General features: G+C 53.2%; 1 protein-coding gene across 6 annotated transcripts in view; it reads right to left on the bottom strand.

Moving 5' to 3' along the window:
- Window positions 1–18538, bottom strand: part of Srcin1 (SRC kinase signaling inhibitor 1) — a 74967-nt gene that overhangs the window by 5116 nt on the left and 51313 nt on the right. For 5 of the 6 annotated variants that reach the window (XM_045158436.1, XM_045158433.1, XM_045158434.1 and 2 more), the window contains 7 exons: window positions 15401–15531; window positions 15149–15296; window positions 13810–14056; window positions 13102–13336; window positions 11620–11774; window positions 11160–11312; window positions 6314–6460 (listed from right to left, as the gene is read on the bottom strand). In XM_045158436.1, coding sequence (XP_045014371.1) covers window positions 6314–6460; window positions 11160–11312; window positions 11620–11774; window positions 13102–13336; window positions 13810–14056; window positions 15149–15296; window positions 15401–15531 — 1216 coding nt within the window. Of the gene's footprint in view, window positions 1–5319; window positions 6202–6313; window positions 6461–11159; window positions 11313–11619; window positions 11775–13101; window positions 13337–13809; window positions 14057–15148; window positions 15297–15400; window positions 15532–18538 lie in introns of those variants that run through there. The other variant, XM_045158437.1, reaches the window with a different exon arrangement.

The raw sequence follows: 18538 nt of genomic DNA on the forward strand, positions 1-18538 counted from the left end.
CCTGGCGTGGTCGCTCATGCCTGTTAATCCCAACACTGGAGAGGCTTGAGGCAGGTGGATTGCCATTAGTCCAAAGCCAGCCTGGTCTACATAGTAAGTTCAAGACAGCCTGGGCTAGTGAGACTCTTGTCCAATCCGGACTCTTGAAATCAGGGGGAACTGGGGATGGCTCAGCACTTAAAGGTGCTTGCTGGCAGAGCCTGACAACCTTGGTTCAGTTCTCCAGTACCCATGTAAAGCCAGGTGCACAAAGTAGTGCATGTATCTGGAATTCATTGGCAGTGGCAAGGGGCCTTGGTGTGCCCATTCTCATTCTTTCTCTGCTTGTAAATAAATAACTTTTAAGAAATTAAAAAACGGCTGAGATGCACAAGGGGGCACATGCGTCTGGAGTTTGTTTGCAGTGGCTGGAGGCCCTGGTGTGCCCATTCTCTCTCTCTCTCTCTCTGCCTCTTTCAAATAAAAAAAAAAAAAAAAAAAAAAACAGGGCTGGAAGACTGGAGAGATGGCTTAGCGGTTAACACATTTGCCTGCAAAGCCAAAGAAACTCAGTTCGATTCCCCAGGACCCACATAAGCCAGATGCACAAAGGGGCGCATGTGTCTGGAGTTTGTTTGTAGTGGCTGGAGGCCCTGACACATCCATTCTCTCTCTCCCTCTATCTCAAAAAAATAGTTCAAAAGAAACGAAAAACAGGGCTGGAGCCAGGTATGGTGGCACATGCTTTTACTCCTAGCACTTGGGAGGCAGAGGTAGGAGGATCGCTGTGAGTTCAAGGCCACCCTGAGACTACATAGTGAACTCCAGATCCGCTTGAGCTAGAGTGAGACCCTACCTTGAAAACCAAAAAGAAAAAAAAAAAAAAAAAAAGCAAAAACAGGGCTGGAGAGATGGCTTAGCAGTTAGGCACTTGCCTGAGAAGCCTAAGGGCCCATGTTCAACTCTCCAGAACCCATGTAAGCCAGATGCACAAGGTGACCCAAGTACGCAAGGTCACACATACACAAGGTGCACATCTGGAGTTTGATTGCAGTGGCTGAAGGCCCTGGCATGCCAACTCAGTGTCTCTCTCTCTCTCTCTCCCTCTCTCACTCAGGTGTTCTTTCTCTCTCACTGGAAAAAAAGAAAAAGAAAGAAAGAAAGAAAAAACTTGAAAAACAAGAGTGAAACACAAATCTGTGTGACAGGGACTCTCCATTTCTGAATCTACTGTCCATCACCAGGCTGTGAGGCAGGCTTCCCTATGGGTCTGCAGCAGAAAGCTGCAGTCTGGAGCAAACCCTGCCTCCTGAGCCTGCGGAGACATGAGGCCGCTCTTCTGCCGGAGATGGTCAGCTTCTCTTCCACAGGTGTGCAGATGCCTGTCAGTGATGCAGGCATGCTTTACCAAGCTGAGGCTGGTACCCAGTGCTTCCTCTGGCAAAGTGAAGGCAAGCATGCAGACCCTCTGCTGTGGCCCTCATGCTCTGCCAGGGTCCTGGGCCACAGCCGTGGGATCTCTGACCTGAGCACTGCTTGTCCACTCACAGGCCAGGCAAGACTTGACCCTCACTGTCCTCTGGGACCTGGGCCTGGAGACAACTCAGAATGGACAACCAAGAATGTGTCCATTCATCACTTACCTCAGGGCAGCCCCACCCCTCCCCGCCCTTATCTCCCCCATTTGAAGTTTTCTCACAAAGTCAAGACACCAAGGGAACATGTCGGCTTTTCTCCTGCAGTCTCTTCTGAACTTGCCATGTCCCCAAGAAAGGTATAGATCGCTTCTGGCCTTCCTCTAAACTGGTCTAAACTGGCCTTTCTAGGTAAGTCTTTCTGTTCCTCCCTCAGCTTGATCTGTTCCAAGTTTTGGTCTTTGGAACCTGTGCCTTTGGCTTTGGTCACCATCACAGCGTGTTCTCACTCAGACACCATGACCTTCTCCCACAACTCATGCAAGGCCTTTAGACATCTCCTGTAGACATCCAGCATTCACACTGTCCCAGAACACTACCAATCTCCCTTCTCTCCCCTACCCCCGGGACCACACTAGGCCTGAACTCTGGGACCACTCCAAGCCTCCCTCACAGGACCATTTCTCTCCCTTCCATACAACCCCTTCCTGGTCCTCCTTGCTCTTTTGGCTCCCCTGCTTCAGGTGAATATACCCCCTCTTTTTCCTCTCTATCCTTCTTGCCCTCTCTCTGTGTACCCCCTTTCTGCCTCCTCTCTCTTCCTCTTTCCTTTCCCCCATTCTCCTTCTTCCTGATTACAATAAAATCTTGGGGGGAGGGCTGAAGAGATGACTCAGCAGTTAAAGGTACTTGCGTGCAAAGCCTAACAGCCCAGGTTGGATTCTCCAGTACCCAAATAAAGCCACATGCACAAAGTGGTGCATATATCCAGAATTCATTTGCAGTGGCACCCATTCTTTCTATCTCTCTACATAGACATAGATACATGTGTGTATGTATGATATATATGGTATATAAATATATACATACATATACATGTACATATACATACATACAGTCTTGGATCCAAGAAACCGAGTCCTGAGTCCTTTGGTCAGAAGCTTCCCTGCCCTTTTGCTTGGATCACGACAGGCTATTCTGGCATTAAGTAAGACCCTGGGCCCAAGCAAATGTTCATTTCGGGTGCTCCGTTGTGAGCCCCAAACAGAAAGCAAGTTCATGGAGACCTCTCCCTGGCCCTCCTCATGGAGCACACCCCGGGGGGTTGAATATTTTGTGACATCCGCATGGCCGTCCTCCCTCCCGAGGTTTGTCGTGAAGCTGAGGAAGCAGACGGCACCATGCCTACCTCATCCTATGCCGCTCAGACTACTCAGGTCTCTGAGTATTCCTGTCACTTCCATTTCACCTGCCAGTTGTCCCCTGTGGATCCCATTTCGTCTCAGTAAGGATAGTCTCATGTCTGTGTTAAGACTAAAGCCTCAGGAAGGTTCCACTTTCCACTGGGAGACATGAGTCACTTAACTGGGTCCAGAGGACCATGACTGCACCTCTTTAATGGATCAGAGGACACCAGCTGCTGGGGTCACAGCATGGTGCCTGTCCCTCCAGGCTCTAGTCTGGAGTTTCATTTGGGAAAGGCTCAAGCTGAGGTGGCTGGTTCCTCTGGCCAGACCACTTCTGGTTCTGGTAGCACCCAAAGACTAGCAAGGGCAAGATGCTGCACCCCCTCCTCTTCCTTCTAGAGAGCTCACAGCTCTGAAGCTTACTGGTTTCCAGCCTCCTCAACATCCCAGTCTGTTTCCTCAAAGCTCGTGGGTGGTTCCCCCACTGTGGCCCTCAGGTGGTCTACAGTATGCCTCGATCCCTGCACCCCTGGGATCCAGCTCCTTCTGCCCCCTTAGATCCTGAGCACAGCACTGAAGGACTCTATCGTCCCCTCGGTTCCTCCACAGCGTCAGACACACTGCTGTGACTCACACCCCTCTCAGGACTTTCTTCTTCCACCTATGTCTCTGCTCCTGACATTTCAGGTCCCATGCATCTCACTATCATTAAAGGCAAATTTGAAGCCAGGCCTGGTTATGCAAACACCGAATTCAGCTAGTCAGGAGGCCGGGACAGGAGAACAGCGAGTACAGGGCCTGCTCAGGCTAGAGTGAGTTCAAGGCCTACCTGGGGCAACTTAGTGAGGCTGTCTCAAAACGTAAAAAAATAAGAAAAGTGTGTCAGGGGGGGCAAAATAAAAGGCTGGATTTATAGCTGTGTCAGAGCTCTTACCTAACATGCAACGAGTCAATCCTCAGAACAAAAACAAACAAACAAAAGGCAGCTTTGAGCTCCAAGGATCAGAATTGTCTCCAACAAATGAGGACGGGCAGGAATCTCTTTCTTTGTGGAGCACTGCTGAGCAGTTTGCAAAGCTCTTCCCTACATGGGAATGTGGAATCTCTATTGTGGATCCGCATTGGGTATTTTAATCCCTGTTGTACAGATGGGTTAAATACCATGGGGAAGATAGAAACTTGGACCAAGGCCACAGACTGGGTTTGTGGAAGCCGAGATGTCCAGGTGAGACTCGGTCCAGGCAGCTGGAGCACGTAGCACACTTGTGGGGCGGAGGGTGAAGGACTGACCGAGGGGCCTGAGGCAACTGCGACTGCACAAGACCCTGGACAGCAGTGAAGGGATCCAGGCTGGGGCCAGAGGGTGCAGGTTTTAAACTGTTCTGTGTGTGAGCTATTATCAAATGTGCATTTTACAAAGACACTACAGGTCTTGGAAAGTTGGCCAGAGGTGACATAAGGCACCAAATGACCTTAGAAAATGGTGCATTTAGGTAGTGACAATGTTAGTTTTCTCTCCTGCAGTACTGGGTCAAACACAGAGCAGGCACTCTTCCACTGAGCCACAAACCCCTCCCTCACCCTACTTCTTTATTTAAAAAGTTTCTACTAAAAGAAAAAAAACAGAAGAAAAGCAGTTTCTACTAGAAGCCTGGGGTGTTGGTACATGTCTTGAATCCCAGCACTCAGGAGACAGAGGTAGGAGGATCGCTGAGTCTGAGGCCAGCATGAGAGACTACAGAATGAATTCCAGGTCAACCTGGGCTACAGTGGAGACTCTACCTCAGAAAAAAAAAAAAAAAAAAGTTTACACTAGAAGCGTGTACTGCTTTGTCTGAAAGCAAGGTCTTTAGAAAGAAAGGATCCTGGTACAGTGAGTGACAGAAAAGCTAGAGCAGAGTGGCAGGGTCCAGTGGGGACAAGGACCGTCTTAGATGGGGAGGGGCAGGGAGAAGCCCTGAGGGGTCTTGGGGCAGGTTGAGAGGCTGTGAGGGGAGGCTAGGTGCTGTCATATCTACATATGAGAGAAACGGGGGACAGTGGCAGAAGGGTGTCAGGAAAGGAGCCAGGACGGATAATAGGAGCTGGGAATGGGACAGTGCCAAATCAGGGAGGGTCTGCATGGCTGCACGGGCTGGGGGCATGTCCAGGCAGCCATGGTACACAGAAGCGGAGGGCAGGGGAGAAGGAATCCGGTCCCTGGAGACCTCACCATGCCTTGTGGAGGGGAGGGGAAGGTGGAGGGGCTGAGAGCAGGAAGGGTCACGCCTAGAGGTGCACAGCCAACCCACAGGACACTGCAAAGGGCATCAGGGGAGGCCACTGGGTTCCAGGGGAACTAAGCAAAAGGGTGAGGGCAGCCAGGCATGCCTGCAGTAGTGCGTGAGTGCTGCAGAAGTCTCTGCCCGCCCCTTGGGCACAAAGCCCTCCCTCAGGAACACCGCAAAAGCGGGCCTGGCACAAACAAGTGCCATCCTACATCCATCAGCTGCTCTTCTGGGACAAAGGAGGGACCAGCCTGGGCAGGAAGATGGACATCCGTTTATTTTGTTGCAGGAGAGAGCTGGGGTGGGCCATGCGGGGTAGGTGTGGGACCATGAGGAAAATGAAGGCTAGTGAGGACAGACTGGAGAGAGGGAGGGATGGCTGATTTCCAGGGAATCAACAGGTAGAGAGGGCATCCTGAGCCCGGGTCTACCTGAGGCCTATCGTGGGAGGGGCTATGAGATACCTGGGTCCCAGTCCTGGCTCTAATGCCATTTACTATATGAAGCTCTGGGAAGTCCCGCTCCTGCTCTGAGCTGCTGCTCATCTGTAAAGTAAGGGGTGACTCTTGGCCATCCCTGACTTTCTGAACACAACAAGAACTGCTACCCAAAACAGGATTGGCAAACAGAAACTACTCAGGAGAGTGCAGGACCTGAACAAGTGTACCTAAGGGGCTCTCCACAGCTATGCCCAGGACCTCCCACCACCCTCAGGCAGGTTCTGGGGCTATAGGCACCCATGGATAGTCTGTTGACTCCAAGCCTGCCAATGAAATCCAAGGGAGTTGTGTGCACGAGCCTCTTACTACCTCATACGGCCCTACTTGGGGCCCAAACACCTCTCACTCACCCACCTTACAAGGACTGGCCATCAACCCACTGACCCTACTGAATGGCAGGCATGGAACCAACTGTTCCCTGAGCTGGGGGCCGGAGCCCAGGGGCAAGAGCTGTGGCCCAGGCTGACCTTCGAAGGGGCCCAGCCACGGTGGCAGAGGGGTCATGGATCAGCTGCCACAACTGGGCAGCATGGGTCCTCTGTTTCTGAGCAAGGGGCCAGCTGTGAAAGCACGTCTAAACCAGATCCAAAGCACTGGGGCTTCGAGGAGGGACAAGCTGGGAGGGAGCACAGGCCTGCAAGAGAGGGTCTCGCCGTGAGGGGCAGCCATCCCGGGAGAAGTGGCGCACAGCAGAGGGTCAGTGCACAGCCACAGCGTCAGGGGATCCGAGGGCTCCACCCCCTCACCTGCTGCTGGGCCTGGATCCTCATGTACTCCGCCCTCTGCTTGCTGTGCTTGCCTTTGTCCGGGCTACCTGCCGGGCCCTGGGCCGCCTTCAGCCGAGAGGCTCCTGGAGTCACCACCTTCATGGGTGGCACGCTGCCACCGCCACTCTGTGGAAAGAGAGACAAGTTTGGGGTGGAATGGCCTTGTGTGGAAGCCTAGTCACGGGGTGAGGTCTATAGGCCAGGACTTAGGTCCTTGGAGACCTGGCTACCTCTCCTTGGCTGCAATGCCAATTAAGGATTCATCCCCTCTGAGCCCAGGATCAAGGCCTCCCTGCAGGAAAGGGTTGGATCAAGTCCTCTCCTGAGGGAGACTTCACTGGCGATTTTTCCTGAGTCACCCGGGAGCAGTCTGTGCCCTCCTGCAGAGGCCAGTTCTACAGGGAAGGGTTCCTAGCACCATACCATCCTGGGCCAAAGGGGCACAGGACTGGGATGGGGAGGTCTCTGGCAACAAAGCAAGAGTAACAGTCCCAGATCTGTACTACCTCCCAAAGGGGAGGCTAAAGTTGAAGTCTCCCCAGAAAGGGCTAAGCCTGACCCCCTTAGGTATCAGGCCTGCCCAGAAGGGTCCTGGGGACCCAGAGGCGCGAGCAGAGAAGTGACAGCAAACAGAGAGAGTCTGAGACAGGAGGGGAGCGAGGGATGGAGGAGAGAAGAGAACTTTATTCACCGGATTATAGACAAAGAGCAGAGAGGGACAGGCCCCACTTGGTTCTTGTCCAGGCTGGGGAGCTGAGTCCTGGGTGGGCCGGCTTCCCAGCTGCCCCTGGCTCTGCCTATAGGCCCCAGCCTGGCAGCGGGCTTCTAAGAGGGGATGGGCTGAGACAAGGCAGGTGAGGACAACAGAGGCAGGCGCTGCTCCTGTGGTCCTGCCCCCTCCACTCGGTAGGCCCAGAGACTGCAGCAGGAAGGCAGCAGGGGAGAACGGGGGAAGGCAGCCACCTGAGGGCAAGGAGGCAGGGGTGGGGGGTGGCTGAGGCATCCCATGGCAGGGTCAGTGCTCATCTGGTTGAGGGTGGCTTCTAGTTCCCGTAGTGTCTCCTCCAGGCTGTCCATTCGTGTCGGAGTGATGCCACCTGATCTGGCATTTGGTTGCTTCCCAACGGAGAACTGGACGTTAAACCCAGAGTCCTTGGGAGTCAGTTCTGAGTAGGACTTGGCAGCAGCAGGCTCCTGAGTCTCATTCAAGGCTGGTCCCTGGAGACAGGTGACTCTGGCTCCGGAATCTTCTGGGTTCTGTGAAACTGCCAGTTCCTGCCCCGGTATCAGTCTGCTTCTGGGCCAAGGAGCCTCAACCACTAGTCCTAGCAGAGCCTGTGGTCCATCCCAGGCCCTCCTGCTACCAACCAGGGTCCGGAGCCTCGGTATGGGGGCTGTCCTGGGACATGGTTCCTCCAAGCTGGTCTCTGGTGGGGAGGGAGAGTTGGAGGCACATTCGGTCAAGATGATTCGTGGGACACAGAAAGCCCTGGGGACCAGGGCAGCCTGGGGGGGGGGGGACAGAAAATGAGGAAGAGTGTGAATCCTTGCACAGTGAACCCCAAGCTGGGACAAAGCTATGCCCCTTCCTCTCACAGATGGGGAAAGTGGGACAAGGGAGGTCCTGACATGTCATCCCACAAGTTGGAAGCAGAGATGAGCCTCGAGTGCAGGGTTCTTCCCACCTCGTCCCTCTGCTTCCTGGTAAAGAAGCCCTTTGACCGAGGCATTTCCATTTCCACAACCTGGGTTGACCCTGGGAGCAGGACTTAGGGTTCCTCCCATAAGCTTGACCCTCTGTGCAATGGGACAACAACGTGAGACGGGTGGCAAATTAAAGAGTCCGTATGGGCACTGGGCTAAGTGCCTGGACCATGAGAGCAAGGACAAGCTATGGGCTGACCTGAATGCAATGGCCGAGACCATTAGCCTGTAGCCCCGTGGGCAGAAAACAAACACCAGCCTCAGCTTTTTGGAGGTCATCCTCGGGTTCTGCCAGGGACTTCGGGCCCCACCCGCTGTGAGCACTTCCTCTGGGTGACAGATGGGCAGGGCAGGGCCTTAACTAGCGCTTTGGCTGCACGCGCCAGCCAGAGCTCCCACCGGGCATCCTGCTTCTCCACAAGCACTCCTAGCTCTGGCGAGTCCTCGCCCTCCACAACCTCACTGAATCCCACACTAACTCCAGGCACCAGCCTGGGCCAGACGCTGTCCTGGAGAGCCTCATCTTCAATGCTTTCTGCAACCTATGAGATGACTGCCACTGTCGCTGTCCCTACGTCACAGGTGAGGGGTGTTATTTGATTCACTCCTCCCCATCTGACCCTCAGCTAGTTAGTACCAGAGCCAGGATTTGAACCCAGATAGCCTGGCTCCAAGTCCAATGCTCTTTGCACTAAAGAAGCTATGGGGAGACCCCAACCACCCCATAAGGTAGCCCATCCAGCCTTGCCGCTGCTTACCTGTAAGAAGGGTGCAGACAGGGAGGGAAGGCAGGCACTGTTTGCCCAGCTCCTCTGACTGACGGTGCCTCAGGATGCAGAGGGAGAGCCAGGGGAAAAGGGCCTTGCCTGCTGGGCCCCCTCAGGACTGGACCCCACAACCAGAAAGGGGCACAGCTGGGGCACAGCCAGTCAGAAGGTGCCCCTTCCATGCTATGCAGTCCCCGAAGGCTTCTGAAACTGCAGACAGAACTGTCCACCATCTGATGCCTGTCTGCTCCCATGCCAGGACACCATAACTCCCCCAGGCCTCAAGCTGGGCCACAATTCAGATGGCTGCCATCATGGAGCCTGCTGTCAGTCAGGCCAGGACGAGCCCACACGAGGAAGGGGAGGGGGGGTGTGTTCGTGGAAGTCTGACCCTGTCCAGAACGTCGCTCTCCTGCCCCAACTTGGCTAGGCAGAGAGAGACAGAGATCCTAAGATCTTCCCCTACCCTCTTCCCCAAGCACAGTCCCAGACAGCAGGTCCACCCCCAAATTCCCAAGGAAGAATAAAGAGAAAATAAGTGCAGCAGAACAGCAGCAAGGACTAAAATTAGAGAGAAGGAAGAACTTCCCAATGCTGAAAGACAGAACCAGCAGCCAAAGAAGGCCATGGGTTTCTTCCATTCCAAGCTCCTTGACCAAGGGGACAAGATGGGCCACGGAGCAAGAAGGAGGCAGCAAAGAACTCATTCCTGGGTCTGTCCTGGCCCCTCAGTACAAGGCGTAGATCCTACTGGGAAAAGCACAGGCCCTCCCCTGGCATAGCAGCAGAGCAGGGTGTTGCAAAGGGGACCACGCAAGATTTTCGATTGGACTTAAGTCATCTCCTAAGCAAAATCCAAACTTCAGTCTCAGCCCAAGACAGCTGGCAGACCTAAACTCAGGCCGCCACCAGCCAGACGGAACCGTGCCTGGAAGAGAACTCAAGGGTCACGAGACCCAGGCTGCAGAGTCTCTGGTGAGGTCCCCGGGGAGGCCGTGGGCAAGGAGGAGTTGTGCACCACCGCTGGCGTGCAGGAGGGTGGATCCATAGGTGTGAAGCTGGGGTGGTGGCCGAGGGGTGTGTGGCGCGGGTTAGCGGGTTAGCGAGAGAAGTGCGGAGAGGAGGCTGTGGAGGCACAGGCAGAAAGAGCTGTGAGAGGTGGAGGGAGGCCCGTTACCTTCCGTGGGGAGCCTGGGGCGGAGCCCCCGAGGGGCCCCAGATCCTGAGGGGACAGCAAGGTGGGGATCGGCTGGCGGCGGGGCGTGGGGGGGAGGGAAGATACTGAGCTTCTCTCAAATACCTGGGGAGCAGAAGGTGGGGGACAGTTTGGAGACGGGGAAAACAAGGAAAAGCAGGGTGCTGGCTGAATAACCAGACATCTATGGAGGGTAGCCTGGGACAGGATGCACTCCAGCCTCACCCCTTGGCCCCTGCCAACTGAACCTCCATCCTGTCTCCTCACAGGCCCTGCAGGCCAGGAGCTCCCACATAGGGGCAGCGGAAGCAGGCTGCTGACAACACTTGAATGTCGTAGCTTGATGTACCAGGATAACCTGGGTCCTGGGTCATGAGCTCCAGTACTCTGGTCTCAAGAGTTCTCAGGTTGGGGGGGGTCTCATAGTACTAGGTGTCCTCAGGACCCCCAAGGTGGTGTCTCAGCACCCATTGAGCTCAGGATATGCAGATATGGGGGCTTCAGAATATAATGGATTTTGAGGTACTTAGGGGAGTCTCAGAGACTACAATAAAAACTCAAACTTGGGCTCAGCGGTTAAGGTGCTTGCTTACTAAGCCTAAGGACCCATGTTTGATTCTACAGATCCCACATAAGCTAGATGCACAAAGGTGAGGCAAGTGCAAGGTCGCACATGCTCACTAGGTGGCGCAAGTGTCTGGAATTTGACTCTAGTGGCTGAGGCCCTGGCGTGCCAATTTTCTCTCTCTCTGTCTTTCAAAAAAAAACAAAAAAAGACTCAAACCTGCCAGGAAGGGCATTAGAGGACCACCCCACCCCCCGCGCATGCCATTTTACAGTACAACAGAGATGGGAAATTCTTTTTTTTTCTTTTCTTTTTTTTTTTTTTTTTGAGGTAGGGTCTCTCTCTACTAGGCTGAACTGGAATTCACTATGTAGTCTCAGGGTGGCCTGGAACTCATGGTGATCCTCCTACCTTTGCCTCCCAAGTGCTGGGATTAAAGGCGTGCGCCACCATGCCTGGCTGAGATGGAAGCAAGAAGAATGGGTCTGGGGCCCAGCACTCATCTGTCTACCCAGGGCCTGCTACCTGGCCCTAGGACTGGCCTGGTGGGGAAGTGAGCCTGGCTGAGGCCTTGGCAGGCTGTGCTTGACCCACCTCCAGCTCAGCGATGATGCGGTCCTCATCATCCTCATCCTTGATGGCAGAGGCCATGATGGGTGGTGTGGAGGCGGGGCGGGCCACCTCGGACACTGCCCGGCGCAGCTTCACCTGGGGCTTCTGTACCTCCAGCTCCTCAGATTCAGCCTTCTGCAAGGCCCAAGCACCATGTCAAGCCCAGGGCCTGCCCTCGTCCTGGACCAGTGCACCCTCTAACTACCCCCAGCCCCGCAGCTCACCCGCCACCTATCCCGGCTCGGTCAGCATCACGGCAGAAAACCTCCACCAGGCAGAGGTTTGCAGTGCAATTAGGACAGTGCATAAACCCTAGATCCCAAGCTAGAAGTCCAGCTGAATGCATTGGCCAACTCCTCTCCCCCCCCCCAAAGGTCTCCTAAGGTCATCATATCAAGCTTCCCCCTTAGCAAGCCCCCTTCCTAGACCCCCACCCAAGTACCTTGATGAAGGCTGAATCCTTCTTGCTGGTGACCACCACCTCTCCAGTGCGGGTGGTGGTCAGGCCATGGGAGGAAGGGAAGCTCCGGCGGGGAGGGGGTGGCGGGGGTGACTTGGAGGGCTTCTCTGTGCGGTATCGGGGTACTGTGAGCTCATCTGCAAGCAATGAGGGGCTGGGGTCGAGGGCCTGCCACCTTGGCATCTGCAAACTGCCTCTGGCTGTGAAGGACTGGCTGACAACCCTCCCTCCCTCCTCCAGCGAAGACAGGAAGAAGATGATATCTCAAGAGAAAGGACCAGGTCCCCTCCTTCTCCGCTTACACCCCATCCAGCTCCTAGCCCCATCCAGCGTCCTGCAGGAAGGTTAAGGATCTAAGGCCTTGCTACTCAGTGTGGCTCATGAGCCGGGATTACTGCAGCACCTGGGGGCTTGCCAGGCCCCTTACTTGAGCTGCAAACCGCAGAAGGGCATCCTAACAGATCCCCAGGGGTTCATGAACACATTCAAGTTTGGGAAATCCTGTTCTAATCTGTCTTGTTGCTGCCATTAGTCCTGGCCAGGTAATTCATCCTCCAGCTCTGTTTCCATGGCAACTTGCTAAAGGTCACTCAAACCATGATCGCTCCTGTCTTCAATCCTCCAGTGGTTCCTCACCACCCTAAACTAGTCCAGGCTCCTAGTCCAGAACCCTTCACCCAACTTAGGCCCTGTTCAGGCAAAGCTGCAGAGCTGTCCCGCACTGGCCACTGTGCTCCTTGGAAGGTGCTGGCTGGGAAGTGCCTGCTCACTTCGAAGGCTCCAGTGGAAATTCTCCCCCTTGAGTAAGAGGCATTCCTGGTCACCCACAGGGCCTCTCTATGGCTGCATAGCTCCAGCCTAGCTCACAGGGCACACCTGACCCCTGTATTATCTCTTTCTTGGGTTGCTCTGTGTGGTCTTGGTGAGACTACTTAACCACTGGGAGTCTGAATGTCCTCCTTGCATGGTGGGACAATGTTGCCTGACAAGTGTAAAGTCCCTCACCACATTCTGAGCTCCTGGGGAACAAGTGTTGACTTCCGGCGCCTCAAACACAGGAGGTATTGCCAGAAGGAACGTGAGCCATGACTGGCACCTCTGGTTCAGATGCTGCCTCCCCATGACCCTGGGACTCAGGACCCTGTCACACCTGTCAGCTCTGCTCTAGTCCTCGGCACAGCCTGGCTTCTCACATGCTCAGCAGAGGGGCAGACAGTCACTCTTCCTGGATGTACTCTTGCCCACTGCATGCAACCCCCTCTCCCTCCAGGCCGCTCTCGGGGCAGAAGGACAAGCCCGATGCAGTCCAGCTTACCCTGTCTTTCTGAGTCCCAGTCTCTTCAGTGGCTGGGTGCTGGTTGCTGCTTTTCTGGACATCATGGTGCTACCTCCCCAGTGCCTCCCCTATCCACCAAGAACCCTGAGCATGAGGATCCCAGACCCTGTGACCCTCTGTCTTCATACCTGAACCCCTCCTCCCGCTGGGCTCTGTTCGAGGAGCTGCCTTCTGGCCATGGGGCACCTTGGGAGGCTTGTGGTCTGGGGTGGGGACAGGGCCTGGATGGGCCTTGCTGGCACAGTCCAGGTCGGGAATGGCCTTAAGCAGCTCAGCCTGTGTCTCTTCCAAGAGCCTGTTGATATCTTTGGCGCTGTACTGGGTGAGAGCTGCCCTCTTCTCCTCCCAGTCTCTCTCTGCAGCCTTGAAAGGAGAGATCAAGCAAGCGTCAGGACTCCTTCCCGTATTCCCCTGAGCCCCCAGACTCAGCCACTCCCCTAGCCACACATACAAGGGAGCCTCACAGAGACCCAGCCAGCCCCAGGAGGATTCTAAGCCTCCTACTGGTTGCTACACACTATCCCCATGGACCAGAGAAGCCACTTTCATTAAATACTACATTCTTAGGCCCATTTCTGTAAATTCTGTTGTTTCATCAACCACTCAGACTACTGTGATGCTAACACCGTAGTGCTTTGGACATTACAGCTTCACAGTATAGTTTCTATCTAGAGGGAAAAATTCACCCTCGTTATATGTCTCAGACTTTTGTTAGGGGGCTGACTTCCCTCACAGGAAAGAGAATCCACATGGTCCTTGGGGACCTGCTACTCTAGGATGACAATAAGAACCTGAGAACCTAGCTCACGCCCCGCACCCCAGGCCTATTCCAGCACCTCAACAGACACAGCCTTGTCCATGCTTCTCTTGCCAGGAGCATCCAGGACTTTGGCAGGATTGGTGCCCTTAGGTGTAAGAGGGGCACCCTCGGCTGGCCCACTCAGCTCATGAAGGTTCAGCGGAGGACTAGGGGGTGGCATTTCCAAGTCCAAGGCCTTGCTGAAGTCCGTCTCAGCTGTCATCTTCTTGGGGGACTGGCTCAGGAGGTTGTTTGAAGGTGGCCACACACCCTCATCTACTTGCCTGGGGTTGGGAAAGTGAAGAGCTGCTATGAACTGAAGCCACAGTCATGGAGATCCCTCAAAGGAAACCTGCCTGGGGGAGACTGGGGGTGGGTGAGGAGAGCTCCTGAGCCTTTCAGGAAAAAAAAAGGAGGTCCTTGCTGGGTGTGGTGGTGCATGCCTTTAATCCCTGCACTTGGGAGGCAGAGGTAGGACTGCCATGAGTTCAAGGCCACCGAGACTACATAGTGAATTCCAGGTCAGCCTGAGCTACAGTGAGACCCAACCTCAAAAAACAAAACACAACGCCCCCTCGAAAAAAAGATGGGAGGGTCTGGAAGGGACTGTGAGGGAAAAGTGAGCCTGTGGCTTGCAGAGGTCACAGGTCAGAGTTGAAGTGTGGATGTGGTCAGCTCAGTAGTGACCTTTGGGGGCATCAGGACAAAGGATCAGGAGTTTCTGTGAGTCTGGGCCCAGTGTGTGACTTATGGGAAATTAGAAGCCAATGGCCTAGGAGCTGGCTCAGTGGGTGAAGTGCTTGTCACACAAGCATGAGGACCTGAGTTCAGATGCCAACATCCACATATAATGCCTGGTGTGGCAGTAAACTCCTGCAATCCCAGAGCTCGGAGGCAGAAATGGGCAGATCCCTAGGGTTCATTCGCTAGCTAGTCTAGCCAAGTTTGTAAGCTCTAGGTTCAGTGAGAGACCCATTAAAAAAAAAAAAAAAAAAAAGTCAGGTGTGGTGGTGCACACCTATAATCCCAGCACTCAGGAGGTAGATGTAGGAGGATCACCATGAGTTCGAGGCCACCCTGAGACTATATAGTGAATTCCAGGTCAGCCTGGGCTAAAGTGAGACCCTACCTAGAAAAACCAAAGAAAAAAGAAAGAAAGGAAAGAAAAGAAACAGGACAGCAACTGAGGACGACACCCACCATCATGGCTTCCAGACACATGTGCACCCACAGAGATGCGCAGACATATACATACATGTACTCATGCCACACACACATGCAAAAAAAAAAAAAAGAAGAAGAAGAAGAAAAGAAAAGGGAAGGGAAGGAAGAAAAAAGTAAGAGAGGAAGGAACCAGAGGTCAGGCAGAAAGTGACCTTCGGATCTGGGCCAGAGTGTCCGTGACCCCACGGCAGCGCTTGAGGAGCCCGTCCAGGCGCTGCGGCTCCTCCTTCAGGAACTTCACGGCCTCCACTTCCACACGCAGCACCACCCTCATCTTGCTCTGCAGGCCTGGGAAGTGCGCTGAGGAGGCAGGAGTGGGTGGGTTGGGAAGAAGCACAGGCACGGAGGTGGGAGTGGGAGGCTGGAGGTTGAGAGGAGTGCGTCCACACCCCCCTCGGGCTCACCCTTCAGCTCCGTCAACGTCTCCCCAAGCTGCTTCAACACCAGCGCCTTCTCCTCCAGCTCAGGGCCGGGCACCAAGCGGTGGTTGTGGGATACATCCCTCTGGATCTTCTCTACGGACTTTTCCAGGTCACTGCAGCCACAAAGAGACCCTCTCAGCCCTTCTGGACCCAGCCCAGCCCCCTGAGATTGGGCAGCTCGAAAGAAAGCAGGTCGCCAGTCATATCAAAATTAAAAGCAATTCACCAGGCTACATGCCAAGATGAAATCAGAAATGCCAAATTTCAGAGATGAGACCTCCAAAGAGTTTCCCAAAGGTATTCTGACCCCTCCATGGCTGCCTTGATCTTAGACAACAATTGGTCCAAATCTCCCTCCCTTTGGCTTGCAGCCTCCAGGGGACCACTACTCCCTGCAGTGGCCCACAGGGAAGTACTCTTAGCATACCCATTTCTTATGTAAGAAGACTGAGGCCTGAGACATGAGGTAATTGCCCAAGAGCTCTCTGCTAGAAAGGGAGACTGGAACTGGAGTTCAGATTTTGCTTACTCAAGTCACTTTTTAAAAATATTTTACTTTATTTTTCTTTATTTGAGGCAGAGAGAGAAAGAGGCAGATAGAGAGCGAATAGGCACTCCAGGGCCTTCACCCACTACAAACAAACTCCAGATACATGCACCTCCTTGTGCACCTGGCTTATGTGGGTCCTGAGGAATCGAACCTGGGCCCTTTGGCTTTGCAGTCAAGTGCCTTAACTATCTCTCCATCTAAGCCATCTCTCCAGCCTTGAGTCACTTTTCCATGCATGTACCCTCTTGGCTATACTAATCTCACTTTGCCAGGGAAGCAGCAGAGACCCTGGTGGCCGAGGCCTGAACCTCTGTGGGGTCTCCTGTCTGGGAAGGCACAACTATGTCCACTGCCTTTAGTCAGATGATGTGTCCAGGGACTGGGAAGATGACTCAGCAGTTAAATGCAGTTGCTTACAAAACCTATCAGTCTGGGTTTAATTCCCCAGCCACACATGTAAAGTCAGGTAAAAGATCCTAGTGTGCCCATACACACACACGCACACACACACACACGCACATTTCTACTCAAGACTCAATGGGATGCTTTCCCTAGGACCTTCACTTGGAGCTGGGGATGCTCTTTCTGCCTCCCCATCTCCTGAAGCTCCTCTCCTCTGGGTCTGCAATCTCCTGGACTACTACTAGCTCCAGGCAGGTAAGAACTATGTCTCCCAGATTTATCTCTGGTTCCTAGCACTGGCATTGTGCCTGGTACAGAGTAGATGTCCAGTAAATCATTGTGGAATGAATGGAGAAGTGAGAGAAGAATTGCTACAGGTAGGTCATCTCAATTCTGAACTCGAGTCACTGCCGTCCCTGACCCACATGAAGAACTTTATATATATTCCTGTCAAATCCCATCTGTTGGATTTCAGCTCAACAGCCCAGGTGCGAACAACATGATTCTGCTATCTGACAGATCTGTTCTCCCTTAAAGCTCAGTGTCACCGGAAAATTTCATCAGCATGTCTAAGACATCTTCATCCAACTAGCAAGTGACAAGACAGTCCAAGCTGGAACCAAGGGCAAAATCCTGAGACTAAGCACCATCGGTTAAAAAGTTCCCTTGTAGGGCTGGAGAGATTGCTTAGTGGTTAAGGCATTTGCCTGCATAAGCCAAAGGACCCTGCTTCAATTCTCCAGGACCCACATAAGCCAGATGAACAAGGTGGCACATGCATCTGGAGTTCATTTGCAGTGGCTGGAGGCCCATTCTCTCTCTCTCTCTGGGCCTCTTTCATTCTCTTAAATAAGTAAATATATATATATATTTTTAAGTTTCCTTGTAGCAGGGCATGATGGCACATGCTTTTAATTCCAGCTCTTGGGAGACAGAGGTAGGAGGATCGTCATCAGTTCCAGACCACCTGAGGTCTACCCAGTGGAATATGAATGTGAGGGGTACATGCTGTTTCCAGATCTTGGCCATAAAGACCTCATGTGTAACCTGTCTCCATGTCCTTTCCCCTTGGGAAGACCACAACCTCTTGGATGGTCTTGGAAAGCAATGCTTGGAAAGCCTGCTGGTCCAGGTTCAATTCCCCATGAAAAGCCAGACACAAAAAGTGGCACAAGCATCTGGCATCACAGTGGCAAAAGATCCTGGCACCCCCCAACACACACAAGTGCAAATAAATAAACGTAAAATAGAAAACAAATTCAGTAGAGTGGAGTGGGGGGGAGGTTCAGAGATTAAGGAGTTCAAGGTTATACAACAGTTCTGTAGAAGAGCTTTCTCTACTCATATGCGCCTACATTGGCTCTGCAGTGTCTTGGCTCCACTCTGGACTAATGCCATCTACGTGCTGTCCCACCTCGCACTGCACTGCACGACGTGGAAAATAACTTTCTCCTGTTCATATGCGTGACACCTGACAGGTTCAAGCCCGACCAGTTTTGTAAAATGGTCATTCCTAAACATCACTCTCGGGGAGAAAAGACCTCCATTTAAAGGAGGCTCTGCCTACACATTCCTCCACCACAACCTTCACAGGAGAAACAGTGCCTTGACCTAGGCTCCTTCGTGTTGGTTTTCTGATCATCCAATTTGCCAAAGTGAGTGCCAAGCCATCTCATCCAGACAATGAATTATCAAATGGCCAAGGAGTGAGGGTACAACAGGCACAAGGCCCTGAGAGTTTTATCCCCAGCACTGAAAAAAAAAAAAAAAAAAAAAGTTGTTTTTTGTTTTTTTTTTCTTAAGTATGGCTAGGCTCTCCAGGTCTACATTTAGTCCTGGAAGAATCAAGAAAGGTCAGCAGAGGATTAGCTGAATAACTTGAGAGCAAACCGCAAAATGAAATTTTGGGGAGGGATTAAAGGCATGAGCCATTACACCCTGCTCAAGATAACTTTTTTGTTTTGTTTTGTTTTTCAAGGTAGGGTCTCTAGCCCAGTCTGACCTAGAATTCACTATGTAGTCTCAGGCTGGCCTTAAACTCACGGCGATCCTCCTACCCCTGCTTCCTGAGTGCTGAGGTCAAAGGCATGCACTCAAAATGAAATTTTTGTCGTTATTTCAGAAATCACTCAGGACTTCAAGACGTCAAGTGTAGAGCATCAAACCAA

This window comes from Jaculus jaculus, chromosome 9 (assembly GCF_020740685.1).
Source record: "Jaculus jaculus isolate mJacJac1 chromosome 9, mJacJac1.mat.Y.cur, whole genome shotgun sequence".
Classification (NCBI taxonomy): domain Eukaryota; kingdom Metazoa; phylum Chordata; class Mammalia; order Rodentia; family Dipodidae; genus Jaculus; species Jaculus jaculus.